The sequence below is a fragment of the Chrysemys picta genome, chromosome 7, assembly GCF_011386835.1.
Source record: "Chrysemys picta bellii isolate R12L10 chromosome 7, ASM1138683v2, whole genome shotgun sequence".
Classification (NCBI taxonomy): Eukaryota; Metazoa; Chordata; order Testudines; family Emydidae; genus Chrysemys; species Chrysemys picta.
The window spans coordinates 48,152,586-48,176,454 of NC_088797.1; the positions used below are offsets into that span (position 1 = coordinate 48,152,586).

Genomic DNA, 23,869 nt, shown 5'->3' on the forward strand with positions numbered 1-23,869 from the left:
GGTCTCCCTTCTCTTTCCTTCACCAACCCCATCCTTCTCCTCCCAAAGGCTAATCCTTCAACCATTTTGCCCTTGTTTTGATTAACCAATACCCTCCCCCTAGCAAGCATGCATTCCAACAGAGAGAGGGGCAACCACAACGGAACCCCAGAACTAGTATGTTATGAAGATACAAGCTGGTTCAGATGAGATTGAAGGATTTCAGCCAAAGTGGCAGTCCCTTATGGGTTTGGGAATGGGCTACTTACCCACATGTAATAAATAGAAGGTTCTGATTGGTTCAGCTGGAGATTAGAACTGAGGTCTCAGCTGGTTCTTGTGTTTTAGAAACTGGCCTACCCATCTCCAGTTGATACACTGTGTGGGCTGTTTTCCTATTGAATAGTGTTCCCAAGCTATTGTCCAGTAGGAATATTGATTTCCAGGTTGTGTTTCTTCATGCTCACAGACTGAATGGGTTCAGAGATGGGTGCATCTTTGTACAAGTTGTTGGATTGTGATACCTTTATTTCCTAAGTTAAAAAACAACTATAGGCCAGATCCTCAGCTGATGTAAATCAGCATATCTCTATTGAACTTGTCAGAGCCGTATGACCATTCCCTTCAGCTGAAGACTGATCAAAGCCTCTTCCAGTGGGTTAGTGCAACAGAAATTCACCAATCAGAACAGGCTAAGGAATGGCAATCAGCCATTAAGAATGAGGAGGATGTGTCAATACATGGTAACCAAGCAGTTAGATATGTGGCTGGGGAATCCTGGTTCCAGTGACATAAATAGGAGTTTTGCCAATGACTTTGATGTGGGTCGGGATCTCACCTGTAGAGTCTCATTCCCTGGACTGCTATGCATCATTGCTTTCTTGCCATCATTTTCTTGATGCTCGTTGATTTGTCTGTCCAGAGGTCTCTAAGCATCCTGAGGACAGAGAAATACAAGCAGGGGACTGTTGGGAGTTACTTACCAGCCAAGTTAGGGTCTTTCTCTCCGGCCCATTGGGTAGCAAGGAAGAGAGGCCTCAAAAACAGGGACGGCGGGAGCAGAACAAGTGACTTTTGTTCTAAATGCTGCTGCTGTTGAGTTTCCACGTCTGCCAGTAGAGCCCTCTTGCCTGAGAGGAGCACGTCGCTCACGCCGACGCAAGGCGAGCAGCTGCAGAGGGCCTCTCTCCAAACGCCGTAATTCAGCCGAAAGAAAACAGAAATTCATCACAGCCGACAGGTTTAGACTGAGTCCTTAGAACGCCTTCTGCACCCGGCAAAGCACTCGGCGGCGCATGCCGCGGGGCTGAGGTGAGAGCTCCAGAGGCAGCCTGCTTTCTTTAAGTGAACATAAACAGTTGTAGGAAAGATCCCAGCCTTTAAGTCTGAGGGCCTCTATTTATCCACAGGGTGATCAAACTTCCCCACAAGGCCCCTCAGCCTGAAGGGGGCCAGCCGCAGAGCTGGGAGAGGAGCCTTCATAGCCCGTTTGCCCCATGGCTCCTCTGTCAATTTTGATGGTGGCTCCTGTGAAGTGGACCCCTCCCTGCTAGGAACTGGACTGACCCCACCAACCCATTCCACACAGCTCGCTGAAAAGCCTTCAGATGGGAAGAGGGATCTAGAGGTACAAAGGGTCCACATGCTATTACCCAACCCATCTCCCAGGTTGAGAGGAACATAGACTGGTCTCCTACGATTGCTGAATAACGCAGAATCACAGGAGCTGAATGTATCGCACGGCACCACCTCCACTGAAGGGTGGAAAAGCTGAGGTTTCCAGCATGGGAGTCAGGTGTCCAGCTGTGCTCACAAACATGGGAAAGCAATGCAGCTAAATAGCTGGCATTTGTGATAGCCTGGCCCTAGCACTGGGTCTCAAAGCTTTACAAACCGTGGGGCTGGAGACCTGAAACTCCCAGGCTTAGCCCAGTCTGGATTTGGCCCTATATCAGTATTCTGGTAGGAATCACTTGACTCACCATTGACGCGACTGGCATCCATAGTGCTTTATTCAGTGAGAATTTAAGGCTCGAAGCAGAGATACAGATGGAAACGGACTGTCAGCATTCTTCCAAATTGTATTCTGTTCCTTTAGCAATAAGGAAGTGTCTCTGTCTATTTCCCCAGGACATGCAGGTAGATTTTCTCTCTCTTAAACAAGGTTACTGGAGATGACTTCTTATTTCAGGAAAATATTTTGAATTTCTTTTTAGAAGAATAACCTTTGGTACCTCGCTTCCAGGAGCTAATTCGAACGGAAGCTGTTTTGTCACCAACCCAGCCCCGCTGTCCCAAGGAAATGGCTCACCATGCATAAAACTGATGGCTGAAGGAAATATAATCCCATCCTATTCCTTTTCACTGCATCTGTGATGGCTGCTATCTTGGCTGATATACTAGCGACTGAACTGGGGACCTTGGGAGCTAAAAAGCATAAGCTGCTATAGGTTGAGCTAAAGAGCCCATGCCTTGCAGTTGTGGGCTGTAACAGCTCACATCCTCTGTGGAGTGGCAAAGAGGGGGACTTGTAACATGCTCACCAGTGGGCTACCTGTCCTTCATATAAATATTTCAGGGCTAATCGGGCTGGGCTCACAAACAGAGATGCTGACGGGGCTGCCTCTCCTTTCACTTCCACCCAAGTAAGCTGGGACTGGACGCCAGAATGGCACTGGTGAAGCTGAGCGGAGAACCAGTCTCATTATGGCCTAACTCAGAAATCTGTGCGAGTGTTTGCATTGACTCCAGTGGGCTAGGTTAACACAGCGCCGCTGAACATTTCGGCTCCAGAATGAGGGGTGCAGTATGTGAAGCTGGAGAAAGAGACTGGGAAGGATGACTGATCTCTGCCGTGTAAAGCAGCATAGCTGGTTCCTCCTGTGCCGCGCCGGATGGATAGAGTCTTGGAGCCCGGCAGAGGATGCTCGGACAGTCTCTCTGGTCTCTCCATGCTTATCAGCCAGGAGATCGCTGCTCCGGAAAAGGGAGCAATTAATCCAGGGCAGTCTTGAAAGGCCATTTATCATCCTGCCCCACGTAACTAGCCAGCCTCCCCTTTAAATGACTAATTCATCCAGAAGACTGCTGTGCGTGTCCGTCTGTCTGTCTCCTTCACTTCCTGCCATTGTTCCCCCATTCCCCTTGTCCAGAAAGCAGGAGGAAATGCTGTGCCGACGAAGTCGTGTGTCTGCATCAGGTGGATGGCACCGCCCTTCAGCAGAGGATAAATGGTACTTTCCAGGCAGTGGCCTGAGAATTTCCTCCCTGAATTTTCAGATCATTCAGCGAGGACAGACAGGTGGATGGAGAACGAGCTGGAAAACTTACCATGATGCTTTTCAGTCTGTAGCAAAGGGCTTGGCCTCACAGAGGTATGAACTGACCAGCCAGAGCATGCTACAGAGCTTGCTGTTATGGAGTAGGGGGAAGTCTGTTCCCCTCCTTTCATGCTCTTGGCTATTATGCTAGGCTCTGCATTATTCTCTAGTGTAACAGGGTTGCCTACTCCTTTAAGGGCCAGGGGACCTGCCAGCCCTGTTGGATCATCAGACCCAGCTGGGAAGGGGGTCAGGTGATCCCCATAAAATGGCTGAGAAAGCTATAGGAAGCCAGTAGGTTCCTGTGGTGCAGGGAAGGGGAGAGGCCTCTGGGTCCCTGTAGCCTGCTTGGCTTGGGAGTGATTTGTTTCGAGAATAAAGGAAGGAAGGGCTTGGGAGGCTCTGGGAGACTCAGGCTTTCCTGGGCTGGGGAGATAGGCCAGTAGCATGCACCTGCCTACACAGGTCATCCCTCACAGTAAAGCCCATGTGCTGCTATGGAAAATGGTGTCCTGGGGTCATGTGCTGCAGCCATCCCAACAGAGTGGGACGTGTTGCAGGGTGAGTTGCCCAGTCAGTGATCTCTGCATCACCCCGACTCCACAGCACCAGGCGGAGACCCATCCCTGTTCACTACCCCTCCCCGGTAATGAAGCTAGGGAGCAATCCAGCATCACTGATGCCGGAAGGGGGGCACTCAGGCTAAGAACCCAGGGGTGTCCTGAAATGCGGCAGGGGGTATCATGGGATACCTTACCAATAGAGCTGATTTTTGACATGCAGGGACCAGATCTTCAGCCTGGCCAGCTTGGGACAGCTCCTGGACTTGTGCTGATTTACACCAGCTGAGCATTGGGTCCACAATCCTGGAGCCTGTACCACCCTCCCAGGCCAGCTGCCCTGGGCATACAGACCCAGGAGCCAGGCTCTTACTCCTGGGTACTGCTGAGCAAGAATGCTGGATTTAGGCCTGTCTCCCTGGGCCCGCCAGCAGAATGTACTGTCTGCTGCTCCGCTGGGCTAATACAGGAAGCCCCCGCACAAAGCAATAAGAAGACCTCACTTCCTGGCCTGAGATACTACAATGGGCTGGGGGATGACATGAACTCTCTGCAGGGGAAGGAGTCACTTGGACTGGAGTGGCGGGGAATGGGATACGTGCCAAGCAGCCAGGAAGGGGACGAGCGCCAATACAGGAACCTGCCTCTCCAAGCAATGACAGTGCAGTGGCATGGGGATCACGTGACCGCATGATGGGGCGCCTAGGGAAGGAATCATTTGACTTGAGGAGCTGGTGCAGGCATGTGCCCCCTGGGAGTTATATTGTTCTATTAGGCAGGAGCAGGGACCTTGAACCATCTCACTCCCTGCAGTGTGGCAGTAGAACTGTCCTCCTAGCTTCACATCTGTGAGTGAGCACGTATTGCTTCCTGCTCTTGTGCCCAAGAACAAGGGACTGGGTTTATGCCGCCTGCCCTGCCCCAGCCGAGGGGGAGCAGCTGGGAAATCCCAGTGTGATGGGAGCTTTCCAAGAGCTGTTAGGATGATTGTGGGGGAGCAGGGAGGAGCTTGGAGCTGTTCTGTTTCATTACTGTAATGCACTGGGACTCATTTGGTTCTTTCCCTTGCTCTGTAGAAACAAAGGGCAAGTGCACAGCTGCAGAAAGCAGCGCCAATATCTTGCGCTGTCAACTCACCGGCCAGCTGTTTCCCAAATAGGGCTGGTTGGAAAGTTTTCACTGAGACTGACTGGCTTCCATGAAATGAGAGAGACTCTTGCTCTATAAGCTGGGGGGTTGTGTGGGAGACCCAGCTTCAAGTCCCTGATTTGGGGTGATGTGGGATGAAGAACTCTGCCCTGAATCAGCAGAGCAGGGAGTTGAACCTGGGTCTGCCACATCTCAGGCCAAGGGCCACGAAACTGCATTGTCGTCCCCTGGTCTGCTCTGTTCACAAGCAGCGTGTCAGCGCACATGCTCACCTGAGGGTCATGTGGCAGTGCCCATGCAGTATTGCCACCTCCACGTGTTCAAAACTCAGAGTCAGCCCCCACAATATCATGCAATTGCCTTAAAAAGCATGAGATGTTTTTAGATTACTACATGTTGGGTGCTTTTTCATATTCTTCTGATTCTTCAGTCGGTATGGGTCACGTTTTCTCTGCAACCAGGAGGGCTAGAAACTGACTCTGCTTGTTGAATATTAACCCCATGACTCCAGGAACTGGGGGCTTTAAGAAAAACATCGAATAGGGCAAGATGCCCAAGTGTAGCTTATAGGTATAGCTGTTTGCTAGGGAAGGCATAGGTACAAGTTAAGGCAGTAATGCAATGAGACTGCAAGCCTCAAAGCTTGAAAGACAATAGTTTAGCTAAACCAATCAAGGCCTTAAAAGCCGTAGTATAAGCAGCTAACCAACAGTAACCCTAGATCATAAGATATCACAAGACAGAACACTGTAATGACTAAACTGCTGACAGGTAGCCACAAGATACTAGTCTAGAGCTGCTTGTGGTATCTTAAATTAGGAACATCAACAGATGTCTGACCACAAGAATGTCATGGTAACTAGTTGATGCTTATGCTAATAAGCTTGAGGTAAATGGGCTAGGAACCTATGGCAGAAGGGCACCCAGCATTCATAGGGTAAGGAAATAGATAAGGAAAAGGGGCTGGTACCCCTACTTGAATATGCATTAGGCATTGTAGAAGCTGTAACCTGGCCTGCGTGCCTTGGGAGATGCTAGGAGGACGACAACCATTGGTGATGGTGACAAGGAAGATGCTGCTGCTGAGGAGGAAGATAATGCCTAATATGTCAGGTTGTTCTCAGGGGCTGATGTGAGTCTCTGGATGCTCGGACGCTCATTCTGCATTCTTTCTAGCTACCTTGCTGGCTTGGAGTGTTTGTAACTTGGCTAACTGTGGTAATAAAACTATTACAAATACAGAAGGTTTTTCCTGAGTGTGTGTGTTGCAAGCATGCACGTCGGGGTTCCCAGCTTAACAGGGATTCTGACCTTGGGACGAGAACCTGCCAAACCTCAGAGTGTCCACCGGATATTCTTCAGTAATCAACATAAGGAACCCGCAATCAGCCGATCAGGCAACCCAATAAAATCACACGAGTTGGCTACACGGTGTGGGATAGGATGTGGACTAGACAAGCTTATTAAGGTGGTGACTTACGAGGTGTTTATTAATGATCCATTGCAAAGGAAACTGCTGCACCATCACGCACAGTCAGAGGAACATTACGCTGTTTGGCAAAGAGGAAGGAGTTGCTGAGTCCTTCCCACGCACTGACAGATCCGCTTGATCAAACAGCGCCTCATTCCCCACTGTCTCTCTTCCAGACTGAATGTGCCAACTACGTCCGAGCACTTCACCCCTTCAACCGCACCCACCTGCTGGCCTGTGGGACAGGAGCCTTCCACCCTGTCTGCGCCTTCATTGACGTGGGACATCGTGGCGAGGTAAGGCAGCGCCCCGGGACAGCCAGCATTAGTCCTGCAGAGAGAATCCTGTGGGAGCCTCTGTGATGAGAGCTGGTGCCAGACCTTGACACTGACCACTGGCAAAGAGTGTAGGGAAATCCCAGCACTTAGAGCAGCTGCCCTGGGATTATTGGTGCCGCGTGGCCATGGCAGGAATGTGAGAAGGGCCTTGACTGGAGAATGTTCAGATCTACATGAGAGCTGAGGCCCATCTCTTGGCCTGATCCAGCCTGTGCAATGTCCTGGGAAGGGCCGAAGTGGGGATATGTTCGACTGGGCCATGAGGCTGATTCCAGGTGCGATGCCAGATTCCCCTCCAACCCCAAGTCCGGCCTAACTCCCTTTCCCATTGGGCTTCTTCTCTTTATGCTTCATGGAGGCACAGGCCCCTCAGCACTAGGTACAATGGCAGGGGAGAGAAATTCATAGATTCATAGATTCATAGATTATAGGACTGGAAGGGACCTCGAGAGGTCATCGAGTCCAGTCCCCTGCCCGCATGGCAGGACCAAATACTGTCTAGACCATCCCTGATAGACATTTATCTAACCTACTCTTAAATATCTCCAGAGACGGAGATTCCACAACCTCCCTAGGCAATTTGTTCCAGTGTTTAACCACCCTGCCAGTTAGGAACTTTTTCCTAATGTCCAACCTAGACCTCCCTTGCTGCAGTTTAAACCCATTGTTTCTGGTTCTATCCTTAGAGGCTAAGGTGAACAAGTTCTTTCCCTCCTCCTTATGACACCCTTTTAGATACCTGAAAACTGCTATCATGTCCCCTCTCAGTCTTCTCTTCTCCAAACTAAACAAACCCAGTTCTTTCAGCCTTCCTTCATTAGGTCATGTTCTCAAGACCTTTAATCATTCTTGTTGCTCTTCTTTGGACCCTTTCCAATTTCTCCACATCTTTTTTAAAATGCGGCGCCCAGAACTGGACACAATACTCCAGCTGAGGCCTAACCAGAGCAGAGTAGAGCGGAAGAATGACTTCTCGTGTCTTGCTCACAACACACCTGTTAAATGGGGAAGAAGCAGATTGAAAAGGAGCCAGGAATGGGAAGGAAGGAGGAGAAGACAATCCTGAACTGGGGGGAAGCGGGGGAGTGGAGAGTGAGGAAGAGGCAGATGGCTAAAATGGAGCATGAATGGGTGAGCCCTGCAAGGGAGTCGGTGCGTGATACCTGTCCTGCATGGAGCAAACCACCTGCCTGCCAGGGGATGCAGATGCCACCTGCCCTGCTTGTAGCAAACCACCTGGACAGCAGAGGGATGAGCAGATGGCATATGGCCACTCTGCACTGTGGAGGGAATCCGTGCACGGCACAGCACTCCACACGATGCCAGCCTCGTGCCCAGCAAGGGGAGCCATGCAAACAACCCACCACCCGCCCCAGGGAAGACCCAGGAACCTCTGCTGCCCCATGCAGAGTGAGCAGCACATCTCCCTTCCCCACCTCTGATCACGGCTGAATTGCCACATGGATCCACCCACCTTGCTCCCACCCCCTCGCCCTGGCCAGCTGTCTGCATGGCATTTCTTTCCATGCCCAGGACCCCTGCTCTTAATCAGCATGGCCTCCCTATGACCCCCATCTTCCCCATAGGCTTTGAGCCTCTTTTATTGAGTGTGGAGGAGAAAGAGCCCTTTCAGCATAGCCATCTATGGTCTAGAGCTTGGGATGGTCCTGTCCCCGCGTCCCCTCCCGCACAGTCACACCAGGCAGCAGGACACAATTGGGGCCCTGTTCCTGGTGCTGCAGAACCCCTGCGGCCATTCGGCAGGGCCTCAGCATGGCCCTGCTCTGTGGTGTGGCTGAGCTTGGGTGGGGGCATGGAGCCACGGCTGCCTCGCGGAGATCCAGGCTGCATGAAGAGGCTGCTTTGTGCCACCAAGTCAGGGGAGAGGCAGACAGCAGATGCCAAAAGCTGCACAGCATGTCAGCTGTGCAAGGCCGATGGGGTGGGGACAGATCTGCAAGCCTCCCCATTTGCACCAGCCGGGTTATTAAAACTCTCTGTGACCTGGGCTGGAAATCAAAGCTTTCCATACATCAGTGTGCCATAGTCAGGGACCCAGGGAGAGAGGTAAATAGGACTCTGGACACCTGAGGTCAGATCCAGACACTCAGCTGGTGTCAATTGGCAGAGTTCCATAGCAGAGCTGGATGCCAGCTGGGGATCTGTCCCTCCGCGTGTGAGCTATTTCAGTCTCCCATGCCCCCAGTGCCAGAGGGCTCAGGGCACGGAGCTGGGCGCACGGCAGGAGGATTTTGTTCTAAAGCAGTAGTTCTCAAACTGTGGGTTGGGACCCCATTTTAATGAGGTCGCCAGGGCTGGCGTTAGACTTGCTGGGGCCCAGGGCCCAAGCCCAAGCCCCACCACCCTGTGCCAAAGCCCGAGGACTTCAGCTCTGGGTGGCGGGGCTCAGGGTTACAGGCCCCTGGCCTGGGGCTGAAGGCCTTGGGCTGTGGCTTTGGCCCCCCCCCCCACCTGGGGTGGTGGGGCTTGGGCTTGGGCTCTGCCCCCTCTGCCCAGGGCAGGCTCAGGCTTCAGTCCCCCTTCCTGGGGTCATGTAGTAATTTTTGTTGTCAGAAAGGGGTCATGGTGCAATGAAGTTAGAGAACCTCTGTTCTAAAGGACCGTGGTTTTCTTTTGGTGGAGTTTTCTCTGCATTTATTCTAGACCGATTCTCCCGCTGAGTTGAAGCTGTGCCTTTCCTGTGGCTCTTCCTCACATTTCACTGAAAATGACTAAACTCTAAGGAGGAGAGCCAGAAAGACTTCAGATGCAGAGCCTCCCCCCCCCCTCCTCCGTGAAGTGTTGTGGGGAGGAGCACCCCCAGATTCTGGCATATAGTGCTGTCAGATGCCAGCATCCTCTGATGCCATGCAGGGATGTTGGGAGATGTAGAATGCCCAGGCTGCAAGGGCCAAGACCGCTCCTCCAGCTGCCCAGAACTAGACCCATAGGGCCAAATTCAGAGCAGTCATAGTAAATCTGTGCTGGTGGCACACACACCTTATCCCATCCCATCCAGTGTGTATCTTACTCCCACGTAGACAAGCTGCAGGCTCCTAGCCACTGACCACCATGTTATAAGCAACCCCTAGGCATCGCTTCTGGACTGCAGCCGAGATCTCTGACCCAGCTTGTGTTCTAGGCAGCCTGGTGGCATCTCTGTCTCGCCTCACCCTGTATCGTGTGTCCTTCCTCTTCCCAGCACGTGTTCAGCTTGGATCCCATGAGCGTGCAGAATGGGCGGGGCAAGTGTCCGCATGAGCCCAACAGGGCCTTTGCAAGCACCTTCACTGGTAAGTGTCCTGCTGGGTCAGCAAAAGACTCGACCCTCCACAACTGACCATTGCTTAGGGTTGAGCTTCCCTGATAGGAACCCTCGTAACCCTGAGATCTCAGGTCCCTGCTGCTAACGCACAGACTGGAGAGAAATTATTACGGAAGATCATCAGCTGCAGCGGTATTAGGGACAGTGGGGTTCGACAGCTGCCAGTCTGGATGAGACATGGCACTCTTGGTCAGCACAGCTGGGCCTGGAGTAATTTATAACCAGTTAGAAATCTACTTCGGGATTCTTCCCTGGCTAGAGCCAGCTTCTGAAATACACGTTTCCAGTGGCTCCACCTAGAGTCCATTCCAGGTGGGCACAGAAATCCAGATCAGGGTCTTTTTCCTCTCAGGGACTCTAACCTGGGACAGGCCATAGACTTTCCACCGCATATAGATAGCCCAATCCCTTTGCAAGGTTGCTGCCCTCCTTTTCCAAGATGGGTTTGCAGTCCACAAGGCCGTGCTGTAGGGTTTTATTTTCTCTGTGGGGCTGTTTTCCCAGGAGGGGAGCTGTACACAGGCCTCACCGCAGACTTCCTGGGCCGGGACTCGGTGATCTTCCGCAGCATGGGGTCCCGCTCATCTCTACGCACCGAGATGGATCAGCGCCTGCTGAATGGTAAAAGCACATTCTCTGACTTTGCCTGGGGGTGGGGGGCAGGGGCACTTCGGCAAAACCCCTAGAGCCTGAAGTCACAGCTAATTGGTATTAAATGGAGCAAATTGCAGCCACCTTCCTCTTTAATACAACCCCTAGATGCCACCCACCCCACCAGGCAGTGCTCACTGTAGGTCCGTGCAGAAGGCCACAGTATGCATGATTAGGCTGTGGGGGCATTGGTCTGGGAGATGGTGAATAGGAAGGGAGGGTGTGGCTTGGACAGTGGTGAATGGGAGGGGAGGCATGGCAGGAGGCTGCCCAATGGTGAATTGAGGAGGGCAGAACTGACCCATGGTACAATGGCCTGCTAAGATGTGGCCCATATTATGGCAAGTTTGAGAACTCCTATCTGACAGGACTGGCTGTGGGCTTCCTGCTTGCTTCTGCAGCCAGGATATGGAGGTCTACAGGCAGCGGTGCTCGCAGCGGAGTCTCTCCCAGGGCCTGCACAATTTGGAACGGTGCTGGGCTGGATGCTGCCCTTCGTGTTTCTTCCATGTATGCTCTAGCTCTGCTCTGGGCTCTCTCTCACGCAGACCCAAAGTTTGTGGCCGCCTACTTGATCCCAGACAATGACGACCGGGACAATGACAAGGTCTATTTCTTCTTCACGGAGAAGGCGGTGGAGTCGGATGGCAAAGGCCGCGCCATATTCAGCCGCGTTGGGCGAATCTGTGTGGTGAGGTCATGGGCGAGGGATGTGTGCTGACATTGGAGTGACTGTTCTGATGAGTTTTGGGTGGTGGGACCCCCCAGTAGCATTACTGGGTCTTCAGGGGTTAATGGGGGGGCTATGGGGGAATCTCCTCACTCCTATTTGCCCCTATCCTCCTGTAAATAGCTTTGTTCTGAAAACAAATGTTGGGTAAAGTTTCAAAGGTGCCCAATGGGCCAGTCAGAAATTTTCCGGTAAAATGTTTTTCAGTGGAAAATGGGGATTTTGACGTGATGTGATTTTTTCACAGTCTGCTTTCCATGGAAAACCATTTTTCATCAAACTCAACCCTCCAAAGCCAAAATATTTCACTTCAGAAATGCTGCCATGGTCCCTCATGGGAGTTGTAATTCAAGTCCCTTGTGTCCCCATTCTCCTCTATGGACCAGGTGTCTCAGCCAGACTTCATTTCCCATGATTCCCTGCTCCCCCCCCAACAGGCATGATCATGATGCATCTTGGGAGATGTTGTCTTATTAGGGAACCTGGCCCCTTGAAGAGAATGGAAGGATAAGGCATCTGAACTACAACTCCCATGAGGCATCACAGTGACATTTCAGAATCAAAATGCTTTCATTTACAGCCAAAATATTTCAGGGGTTTGGTTGGTTGGTTGTTTTTTTGCTGAAAATTTGAAATTTTCCACAGAAAAAGGTCCCCATTTGCTAACTACCTCAGCCACAAAGCAGCAGTGTCTGGAGCACTAGGGTCTGGTTCTGGGCTGCACTTCAGCAGGCTTCAGCCCCTGGGGAGGGTTTGTGACCCCTTTGCACCTTCTGGGTTTTAGACTGCTCCTGAGGCTGAAACAGCCCACATCATAAGCGTGAGCAGCTTTTGGTCATTCTAACCTATGGCTGCCCATCCTAGACTGCCCTTGAGCTATATGTAATCCTGAATGTCTATAGGACTCCATGTTCTGGAGGGGGACAATGTAGGCAGCCCTACACTGGGCCTGGGCTGGGGGAACGCTCCCCTGGTATTAGCAAAATGCTTGGTGCAGACATTTCTGGGTAGATTTGCAAGAGAGCTCAGCTCCCATAACTGTCAGGGCTTTGCCTGGTCCAGCCTCTAAAGTCCAAAGAGCTGGAGTTCACACCACTTCCTGCAGGAGCTGGCTAGATCTCACCACTGAGAAATTTCTTAATGAGAGAAACCAGAATCCTCTCTCCATGGCCCTCATTAGCCTTGAACCTGAACAGCCCTGTGAGGCATGGCTATTATCCCCATTTTACAGATGAGCAACCGAGGCCTAGAGATGAAGTGACTTGCCTAAGGTTGCACGGGAAGTCTGTAGCAGAGCTGGGAACTGAACCCAGGTCTCCTAAATCCCTAACCACCAAAGTGACAGGGCTTGAGCAGCTGATCCAAAGCCCATGGCACCTCCTCCTTGATTTCAATGGACTTTGGCGCTGGCTCTTCCAGACTTAGCTGTGAAATAAAAGCTGCTTTCTCCTTCCGTTTGGATTTCAGGAGTGAGACAACCAAAGTCACCTGTAGTGTTTTCTAAGCACTTCAGTCAAGGCCTCACACTCCATGTCGCCTGGTGGTTGAGTGTCACGTAAATCTCTCAAGGCTGCGAATGATTCTTTTCCAGCCAAGGCTAGGAGAATTCTGCTTCGTGACTCTCTTTAATGTGGTTGGCACAAAAATCCCACTGAAGCCTTTGACGAGAAACATGAGGATTGAAGCTGACATTTCAAGTGGAATCTCTCCAGTTTCCCGGCCATTTCTACTTCCCTTTTTCTTTTGTTCTTTATAAATCAGAGACCCTGAGCCTCTTCCTGGCCACCATCTTGCTTCACGGTGATCTCATCCTTCACACCAACCATGATTTTGTCTCACAGATTTCAATTAATTCATCATGCCTCAAATTTAAACTACAATGACTTTAATTGGGTTGGAACAGCAACAGCAAGCATGGTGAAGGGCCAGATTCTGACATTCCCACTAAGGAATGCCTTACTTGACGAGTTCAATAGGACTGTGTGAATAGGTAGGTCCTGGGTGGCACCATATGGCCCGAGTTGGTGCAGTGAGAATGTCCCTGTTAACTGCAACTAGCCAGAGCCATCCGTGAGGTCATTCTCCACCTATAGCAGCTTGTTTTCCCTGGTGGCTCATCTGTGCTGGTTCTGAATCCCACTCCATCTCAGGTAGCCTGCGTGTTAGAGCTGTGGGCCACTTCGGCACTCTCTTGGACTCTGCCTGGAGTGGACTCCAGACCTGGAGGGCACAGTGAGCCCACACGCCATTGTGACAATTTGGAAAGTTCCACTCACTGCTCTGTGGCATGAAGTCCTGCTCTTCTTTTGATGGACTGTGGCGATTGGTGCAAAAGATTTTGGGTCATCTCTGAGGAGGTCTGGTCACGAGTGGCTGAGAATTAGAGTTGGTTGAGAACTTTCAGACAAACGTGTTTGTTGTTTTTGGAAAATGTCGATTCCTTGAAGCTGTTCACGAGAATCTGCTTTGAAGAGAAACTCCTGATTCAATTTTTTTGTAATTGTTGAAATGTCCCGTTTTTGACCATTTCTAAATGAGAAATTTTATCTTCTGATTTGAAACAACTTTGCATATTGAAATTTTTGTTAATTTATACTAAAAAAAAGTTTAAAGCATTTTAAGAAGGTTGAATTTGAAATGAAATGATCAAAATGAAACATTTTGATTGACCCGCTGTCCTGATCTGAAATTCTTTTTGGATTATCAGTTCATGAAAATTTATGAGATTGTGACCTTTTGTCCTCTTTCAGGACAGGAAACAATTTTGAAGTTTATTCATATTGTGATCCTATGCTCAGTAGAGCTGGTTAGCAATGGTTTTCCCATCCTGTGAGAGTTTGAGATTTTGAGTCTCTTTTTTATACTCGTCTCTTGTTTTGCCTGGTGGCTCAGCTGTGCTGGTTCTGAGTCCCACTCCATCTCAGGTAGCCTGCGTGTCAGAGGTGTGGGCCACTTCCATGTGAGGATTTGCAGATTCCAGCCTGGGTCACAGTTTGCTTAGTCCCTAGGGAATGCAGCTTGTGTTCAGAAAGTGGCAACATTTCACCTCTTGACCTCTCTCTGCCGTCCAGAAATGGTGACTGTTCACAAATTTAACCCTGGTGAAAATCTTCAATTTTCATGGTAAGACTTTTCCCAGCAATCTTTGTTGTGGGGGGAGGGGGAAAGGAACAGATTTCTTCCTTGATGGGGGATTAGGATATTTTGGGAGCTGTGTGAAAACTTCCAAGTGGACATTATGGTTTACTTCTTCTGTTGCTGGTGGTGGGAATTGTGCACAGTCCTGCTCTGGATTTGGCAGAAGGAAATAAAAGCTAGAAGATCAGGCGCTTCCAGCCAGGGCCTTCCTACTTGCATATGCAGGGATGAATGCATGTTCCATCTCAGTGGAGGTCCCGTCCCTGAATGCATATTAGCTGTGCGATAGGCTGAGCTGTAACACACATGGAGCATGACCGTGGTCTCCCTCCCGGCCCTCCATATGGATCATTGAAGTTCAACTGTCCCTCCCCCACCCCACTTCTGGAATCGCAGCGTGCTGTTTGGATAGGCTTGCTCGAGTGGTTCAGGGTAAGGAAGATGTCAAGCCATACAGCTCTCTACCCCATGAGGCTGCCCACCTGTTGCATTCACAGCTGTGGTGACATAGCAAAATTAACATATAGATGGATGCATTTCACTGCTACGTGTCAATGGGCCTCGTGGCCACTGGCCTTCATGCAACACCAGGGATGAAGATGGGCCAAACCTGGAAGCACTTATCCAAACTCCGGTAGATGGATCTGGATTCAAGCCACCAAGACTTTACCAACGGAGTTTCACAAAACTAAACCCATCCTTGGCTTTGCCAGTCCCTACTGGTAAGTGCTTCTCAGTCCCAGAGACCATTAGCTGAGCTGCCGTCTCCCTGCACTATCCACATACTTGTTTTGGGGTCCGCTCTGTGGGCTGTGATTAGTCTTGTATCCTACCGTGATCAGTGTCAGAAGCACCTTGTTGAAGAGAAGCTGGAATTTCTGAGCTCTCTGCCCTCACTGGCCCCGGAGGGATGAAATCTGCCCTGCCCTTCCTTTCCAACCCGTTGGAAGTCTGTTAGTAATCAGGGGCCGGAGTGGAGTGTGGGCTCTGAGGAAGGCACCGTGATGGAATTGCTACAACACCTGGAAGGCGGTGGCTCAATTCCTGGCCCTGTCATTCACAAGCACAAGTTAGCAGGCCCCAGAGATCCCGGGGAGGCAAAGAGAAACATCTGTCGGCCGGCAGCATCAGCAGCTGCTTTGGAAGAGCTGTGGACAGCGTGAACTGGAGGAGAGGATGGCAGCTCTCCATCCAAACAGAGCAACGCTGTCGGGTGCGAATTCTCTGCTCCTGCTCTAACCCCAGAAATAAACCCTGAGACACAGGAACAAAGAGGTTATTTATTGGACTGATCAATCCCTGCATGGAGTGGGATTCTTTGTTTGGGCAAGAGGCTGGAGTGGGCACAAGAACTGACTGACTAAGATGCCTTGGACACATGAAAAATACACATGCACGTGTGCAAAAGGTCATCTGCACTGGCTAACAAATTGGCCTAGTGGGTTAGTGCACTGACCTTGCCCTGCAGACCTAGGGCTCAGTGCTGAGCTAACATTCAGTGCAGCTGAGTAAATGTGGGTAAAGTAAATGTGTCTCTGAGCTACGTCTCAGCCTCCTCCAGTGCTAGGGCAGAACTGGCTCCTGACACAAGTTAGAGGTGCCCCACAGCTGCTCTAACTTATGTCGCTAGACAGACAGTGGATTGTTCCTATCTTAGGTCCTTACAGAACTCCTATTACCATAGTATCTACAACTGGCTACCCCATCTTGGGCCACGAGGGATTCCTGTACTACAGGGGACTCTCCAGCTACCCTCTGAGTGCAGCTTCGAGGCCCCTTTGTATAGCTGGAGTGTCACAAAGAGGATTTAGCTTGGGCCGAGGATTTGACCTTTTGACGTAAACCCAGTTGAGATCACTGGTGACCTTATTTGGTGGCCAATTCTCAGTTTTTACAGTCATTAGATTGGTTGTGCACAGGACAGGCCTGGGGTCAGACTTCCAGGAGGTAAGATTTGCTGGGCAGGACTGAGAGGCATCAGCAGAGCAGTGTGAGAGCCCAGCACTGGAATAGCAGGGGGCGGCAGGTCAGGCTGGAGAGGCATTGGCAGAGCTGTGGGGTGGAGCCAGGGCTGGAATAGCAGGGGGGCTGCAGGGCAGGATTAAAGTGCACTGACAGAATGGTATAGGGTCTTAGGCCAGAATAGCCAGGGCCGGCAGGTAAGGATTGGGGTGTGGGTTCAGTTTGCCAAGTGCTGTGTGACAGGTTCAGAGTTGCTGTGTTAGTGTATCAGCAAAAAGAACAGGAGTACTTGTGGCAACTTAGAGCCTAACAAATTTATTTGAGCATAAGCTTTCATGGGCTAAAACCCACTTCATCGGATTCATGCAGTGGAAAATACAGTAGGAAGATATATATACACATCACCCAGAGTCAGGATTACTAGCCCTGCACTTACATAAACCCCATATGCCCCCGACATACAAAGCTCACCCCTCTGCATGTGCCCAGTGGCAGCATGCGGTCTTGGACAGGGAGCCGGCCCGAGGGATGGCTTGATAGGGGATCCCAGAAACAATCTCAGGGTGCTGCATCAGAGGCCACATGCTGTGCTTGGTGAGGGGAATGTCCATCGGCACAGACCAACGGATAAACTCAGGCCAGGCTGGGATTCATGAGGGGCAAGAAGTCGGAGCAGGGCCTAGAACCTGTATTTTCCACTTCCACACACCAGCCCTTTCCTTAAGCAGCAGGCACTTCCCTTCTAACTCGGCCAAGCAGGCTGGGCAGAGGTGGTTTAATGAATGCCTGGTTCCCTAACAGGGAAAGATCAGAACTCTGGCTGAATGCAAGTTCTGCGCAATGCCCCATTGATGTTCATTTCCCTTTGCATTGGGTATGTTTATAACCATTAATGGAAAGACTCCAGGGAGGGCCAGATTCTGATCTTAACTCTACTTGTGTCAATCCAGAGCTGCTCCATTAAGTAACTCTGGATTTACACCTGTTACCCATAATCTGCTTCTGTTCCTTTCTAGGGAATAGGAAGCTTCTTCCATTGGTGCTGTATCCCCGGTATGTCTCAGCCAAGTGGAGGGGCTATGGAAAGCTTTGGCCTGGAAAAGGAGAAAGGATGGTGTGGGGGTTAAAACGCCAGACTGGGAATTGGCCCATATGGGATCAGTTCCCAGATCTGCCACTGACTCACTGTGTGATCTTGGGCAAGTCACTTAGGGTCACATTTTTCTGTCAAACTACATGTTGCTCCATTTCTGGGACCCTGACTTCAGAAGTATGCAGCCAAAGTGATCATTGATTTTGGGTGCTCCATGGATCTCAGCTTGGTCCTCCTTTCCCCCAGGTGTAACGATGCGGTTCTGGCAGCACCCAACTGAGAGTGCCAATTCAGGGGAAATTGCTCAAACAAGGCAGTTACAGCCCTAGGCTGGGGTTTTTCCACCTCTAAGGCAAACCAAACCAGCCAGACAGTGAAGACTTTGGTCTTACCCCACTGGCTAATCACAAGTCACACAAGCAATTCCCTTAGACACTCCAGTTTCCCAGTATCACCACCAGTGCCACTCGATATGGGGACAATGGTTATGAAAACCAATACCCCAGTAAAAGAAAAAAGGTTCTCCTGATCCCATAGGACCAAGCCCCAGACCCAGGTCAATATACAAATCAGATCTTGCCCACAAATCACGCTGTTGCCAATCCTTTAGAATCTAAAATCTAAAGGTTTATTTATAAAAGGAAAAAGATACAGATGAGAGTTAGAATTGGTTAAATGGAATCAATCACATAGAGTAATGGCAAAGTTCTTGGTTCAGGCTTGTAATAGTGATAGAATAAACTGCGGGTTCAAATCAAGTCTCTGGAACATCCCCAGCTGGGATGGGTCATTCAGTCCTTTGTTTAGAGCTTCAGTTTGTAGCAAAGTCCCTCCAGAGGTAAGAAGGAGGATTGAAGACCAGATGGAGGAGAGGCATCAGCCTTTTATAGTCCTTTCCAGGTGTAAGAACACCTCTTTGTCCTTACTGTGGAAAATTACAGCAAAATGGAGTCTGGAGTCACATGGGCCAGTCCCTGCATACTTTGCTGAGTTGCAAGGCATATCTGCCCTCTCTCAATGGGTCAGTTGTATAGCTGATGGTCCTTAATGGGCCATCAAGCAGGCTAGGCAGAGCTAACGCCAACTTGTCTGGGATGTCTCCCAGAAGCATAGCATAAGTTTGAAATACAGACAGTTTAGAGCCAATATTTATAACTTCAACTACAAAATTGATACACACATATAGACAGCATAATTATAACCAGTAAACCATAACCTTGTCTTAGACACCCCATTTGACCCCCTTTATACAAGATTTGGTGCCACTACAGGACTTTGGTTGCAACTATGTTCTATATGGTCCCCAAATTAGATCAATAACGTCACATCAGGCAATAGTGGTCTCTTTGGGCCCTGATTATAGTCACTTGACTGATCTGGGGTGGGGGGTCGTTGCTGGGGGTGGAACAGTGTTTCCCTGGCCTGGCATGCAATAATCCCATCTGAGCTGAAGGTCAAGCAGTATCCTCCATCTCCCATTGTCTCCTGTCAAGGTACCATGACCTTGTCCCCTCTGGAGAAACTAGCTTTGTGGCTGCTCATGTGGCTCAAACCTCCTAAACTCATTGTCTCTAAGTTAACCTTTTATCAGGCTGCTTCCAGGTGTGTGCAGTGACGTCCCTTCTCCTTCCAGAATGATGCAGGAGGCCAGCGGGTGCTGGTCAACAAATGGAGCACCTTCAACAAAGCCCGTCTGGTGTGCTCCGTCCCAGGGCCGGATGGGATAGACACCTATTTTGATGAACTGGGTAAGAGGAGCAACTGCTTGGATGCTCTCCGGCTGTGGGGCTCTGGGATCGGGGCCGTCTGATACGTGTGTGGCCAGAGGACTGCTCACTTGGCCACTTGGCAGGGGTGGGTGGAAGGAGAAAGCCCTGAATGTTCAGCCTGTGCTAGAAGTTGGGCGCAAGTGCTCTGCTGAATGGGGATGGGCTGCTGACCTGAGGCCTCTGGGGACAAGAATGGGATCCAGCTGTTTGTCTCTGGGATGCTGTGGAGTCCAGAGATGCTCTCCAGCTTGGCCTTGGCCTCTTTGGGAGAATCTTGGTGGGGGGCTTGCCTCACTCTGTCCCACCCATCCAACCCTCAGCAGGTGGAGATGCGGGGGGAAGAATTATTGATTGGAACTGGCTGGGGAATAGGCTGCTGTATCCCTTGGGACACAACTCTTGACAAGCCAGCAAGATGCTGAAAGCATCAAGGAGTAGATGGGTGGGGTGTGGGGTGCTGTGGAAGTGGGTAGTTTGATATACAGGGTGACCAGCCTTCTCTTCCATAGAGGACATCTTCTTACTGAGGACCAAAGATGGGAAGAGCCCTGAGATCTATGCCCTCTTCAGCACCATCAGGTAACAACTCACAGCTTCTCTCACTTTCTATAATGAACAAAAGGCCTTCTTCTGTCACTCGAAAATTAACATCAGCCATTCCAACACCACCAATCCCCACCCCTTTTCCCCATGCTGCTCAGTATTATTATTGTTTATTATTTACATTGTGGTAGGGTCAAGAGGATCCCAGCCCAGTAGGCTAGGCGCTGAACAGAGTGGCAAAAGAAAGTCCCAGCTCCAAAATGCATATAATCTAAGTGAGAAGAGATAGTTTGTCTAGTAACTATGCAATGGTAGAAGAGGTCACCTGCATAAGAATGATGAATAATGCAAATGCACTGGGTTGGTTTTGGTGTAAATATGTATGAATAGCCGTAGCTCTTGGAGGTCCTACAGATAGATATGTTGTAGTTATGGAACGATAGTAGATACCAAATAGGGTCCTTGGTGCAATGTCTGCATAATCTGAGACTCAAAATGGACAGTGCTGCGCAGATCCATGTACAACAGGCTTCAAGAGGGTGATTTATGTAATTTGGAGCAAGACAGATTCAGTTAAAATATTAATACTTGATGTTTCAAAGCAAATCTTTCAGTCTTTTAAAGCAGTCTTTCTGTAACCTGAAAATGGCAATACCATGCCTCTTGGTCGCTAGGTCTTGGGGTCAGAGATAAGGTTGTTACTGGGATGTCTAATGTGAACATTCCCATGCCTGGATTTGGGTTTGTATAAAGGCACTTGATTTCTTTAGCTCGTTACTTTAATTGACCTTTTCCAGCCTTTGTAATAGCTAGGATTCACTTATTTTAACCTGTAACATTCATGATATTTATTGTTTTGAATGTTTATACTTTTTATGGTGGCTGCCTTAGTTTGAATTCAGCACATTGTCTTCCGGGGATTTATACTGTGATCTGATCACAGTCCCATCTCATTGGGCGGGTTGTTGCCCGTGGATTTGCAGTTCGCTTTTGGATTTGGTGTCTGGTTTGGTAATTTTATCCCTCCTCAATACACCCATCTCTTGCACAGGTCCCCAGCACTGTTAATAGGAAGGGTTTGCTAGCCCTGTGTGTGTGTGGCTAACAATGGATCCTCACCCTGGACCTATTCCTCTCATTTCAGCAACGTCTTCCAAGGCTTTGCCATCTGTGTGTACCACATGGCAGACATCTGGGAAGTTTTCAATGGGCCCTTTGCCCATAAGGATGGCCCGGATCACCAGTGGGCAGCGTATGAGGGCAAGGTGCCCTACCCCAGGCCAGGAGTTGTAAGTGGTTCACACCCTGGTTTTTGAAGGTGTCTGGAGAAGACTCATAAAATGATCCATTATTAACCCCATCTCACTTCACCCTCTGCAAGGGGTGGTGTATTTGCCTTGGCACGAACTTCCCAGCAGTTTTTCCTCCTGGGTCTTTCAGGAATCATCATCAGAATCCGTTTCGGGAGGTGGAACCTACTTTGGGATTTAATTGAGGCAAATGAACTATTCCCAGGCAGAGCAGTGTCTACGACAGGGGAGCGCAAACTTTTTGGCCTGAGGGTTGCATCAGGTTTCATAAATTGTATGGAGGGCCGGTTAGGGGAGGGGGTTGTGGCCCAGCCCCCACCTCCTATCTGCCCTCCTTCCCCCGGACTCCTGCCCCATCCAACTCCCCTGTTCCCTGTCCTCTGACTGCCCCTGGACCCCCACCGCCCCATCCTACCCCTCCTCTCATTCATGACGGCCCCCCAGGGACCCTTGCCCCATTCAACCACCCCTTCTCCCTGTCCCTGACTGCCCCCTGTTGCCTCATTCAACCCCCACCCTTCCTGACTGCCCCTTCCCGGGACACCTGCCCCCATTCAACCCCGTTTCCCCCCGATCACCATCCACACCCCTGCCTCCTGACCACCACCCCAAACTCCCCTGCCCTCTATCCAACCCCCCCTGCTCCCTGCCCCCTTACCGTGCTGCCTGGAGCACCGCTGGCTGCAGCGCTACAGCCGCACCACCTGGCTGGAGCCGGGCCATGCCGCCGCCACCTTGTAGCACAGAGCACCGGGTCAGGCCGGGCCCTGCAGCTGCGCTGCCCCAGGAGCTCACAGCCCAGAGCATTGCGCCGGTGGCGGAGCGAGTGAGCTGAGGCTGCGGGGGAGGGAGGACAGCAGGGGAGGGGCCAGGGGCTAGCCTCCCAGGCCAGGAGCTCAGGGGCCGGATGTGGCCCGTGGACCATAGTTTGCCCACCCCTGGTCTATGACATGTTTTCCCATTCAGTATAACAACCCTTCCTGGGGTCTCACCCCCCACACCGAGCTGGCCTGTGTCTGAGGTTGGACGGGGAGGAGGAGATAACACAGGGGAGCTAATGGGAATGAGCCTTCCACCTTGGCTGTTAACAGGATGGATCTGAGCTTGAGAAGGACGTAGAAACCCAGACAGCATCATGGAGTAGAGATTCCCAAGGTCATTGTTAAGGCTGAGCAGGTGGCTCACAAGTGCTGGGCTGGGGAGGCTGTAGGTGGGTGTCTCCTAGTGTCATGGCACAGGAGTGCAGAGCAGGAATGTCAGGCTGAAATGCTGTCTCTTTTGCCTCGTGCCAGTGTCCCAGTAAAACCACCAACCAGCCCAGCCGGCAGTACGGCTCCACCAAGAACTACCCCGACGAGGTCCTGCACTTCGCCCGTGCTCACCCCCTTATGTATAGACCCGTGTACCCATTGCACCGTCGGCCCATGCTGGTGAAGACCAACCTGCAGCACCGGCTGCGGCAGATCGTGGTGGACCGGGTGGACGCTGAGGATGGGCAGTATGATGTCATGTTTCTCGGGACAGGTGAGCTGGCGCCCACAGGAGAACCCCCAGGGCCTCAGCAAGGCCAGCCATTTCCTGCTAGATCTCCCTTTGGTCCCTTCCCTGGATCTCCACTTCTGGGCCATCCTCCCTGGTCAATTCAGCTGCAGCTCACAGCAGGTCTTTCAAAATACCATGTTGATTATGGTGCCGTCAGTCTGTCTACACCAGGCCTGCCAACATTGCTAACCGCAGTGGGGCTGAACATTCACTAGCTGTTGGGTATCTGGGTAGAATAGACCAGCTGTCCCAGTTACAGGGTTAGCTGCATCTTTGACCCCTCTTCAGTCTTTCCCAAGTGCTCCCTTTCCAGTGACAGGCCCTATGCCCCCACTTCTCTCAGGCTGGAACCTCATGATCCCCCCACTCTCATTCTGGACCCTCCAACATCAGCACCCTTGCTGACCAACCTTGGTGTCTCTGCAGGTCCAGCTGTCTTTGACACTCGTAATAGCTCTCCCTAAGGGAACTGTGACCAATTGGTGGATGCAGTGACTCTAAGAACCTTCTTCCAAACTTTTATTTATCGATCCATAGGAACATAGCATTCCCAAAGAAAAGGGTTAAAACAACAGAAGGCTTACATGCATACATCTGACTTAACCTTAGCATTTCTCTCAATGCTTGGCCAGGCTAGGGTTGCCAAGTTTGGTTGGATGGATTCCTGAAGGTTTAATCACATGACACAATTTTTAATTAAAGATCAATCTTTTAAGTCCTGGAGACTCCAGGACAATACTGGAGGGTTGGCAACCATAGGCCAGGCCCAGCTGCTCCCAGACACTCACTGCTTCGGGGGGCTGGTTTTCAGTCTGCTTCCCTGCAAATGCTGCCTCTGTTCCCTGCCTCCCCTGAGCTTCAAGGAAGGTGTTCCTTTAATACCGGGCAGGCCCCTGCTGTATTGATATTGATCTGAAAGACCTAAAGAATTAAAGGTGTTTATAAACTCTGTCATTGTCCAACATTAAAGCAGTAATAGGCGGGTTTGG

General features: G+C 50.8%; 1 protein-coding gene across 3 annotated transcripts in view; it reads left to right on the forward strand.

The window, feature by feature from the left end:
* Nucleotides 1-23,869, forward strand: part of SEMA3G (semaphorin 3G) — a 62,280-nt gene that overhangs the window by 31,106 nt on the left and 7,305 nt on the right. For 2 of the 3 annotated variants that reach the window (XM_005285257.5, XM_042861781.2), the window contains exons 4-11: nucleotides 6,656-6,775; nucleotides 10,020-10,110; nucleotides 10,647-10,763; nucleotides 11,342-11,484; nucleotides 19,350-19,464; nucleotides 19,995-20,064; nucleotides 21,173-21,317; nucleotides 22,631-22,862. In XM_005285257.5, coding sequence (XP_005285314.2) covers nucleotides 6,656-6,775; nucleotides 10,020-10,110; nucleotides 10,647-10,763; nucleotides 11,342-11,484; nucleotides 19,350-19,464; nucleotides 19,995-20,064; nucleotides 21,173-21,317; nucleotides 22,631-22,862 — 1,033 coding nt within the window. The remainder of the gene's footprint in view (nucleotides 1-6,655; nucleotides 6,776-10,019; nucleotides 10,111-10,646; nucleotides 10,764-11,341; nucleotides 11,485-19,349; nucleotides 19,465-19,994; nucleotides 20,065-21,172; nucleotides 21,318-22,630; nucleotides 22,863-23,869) is intronic. The other variant, XM_042861782.2, reaches the window with a different exon arrangement.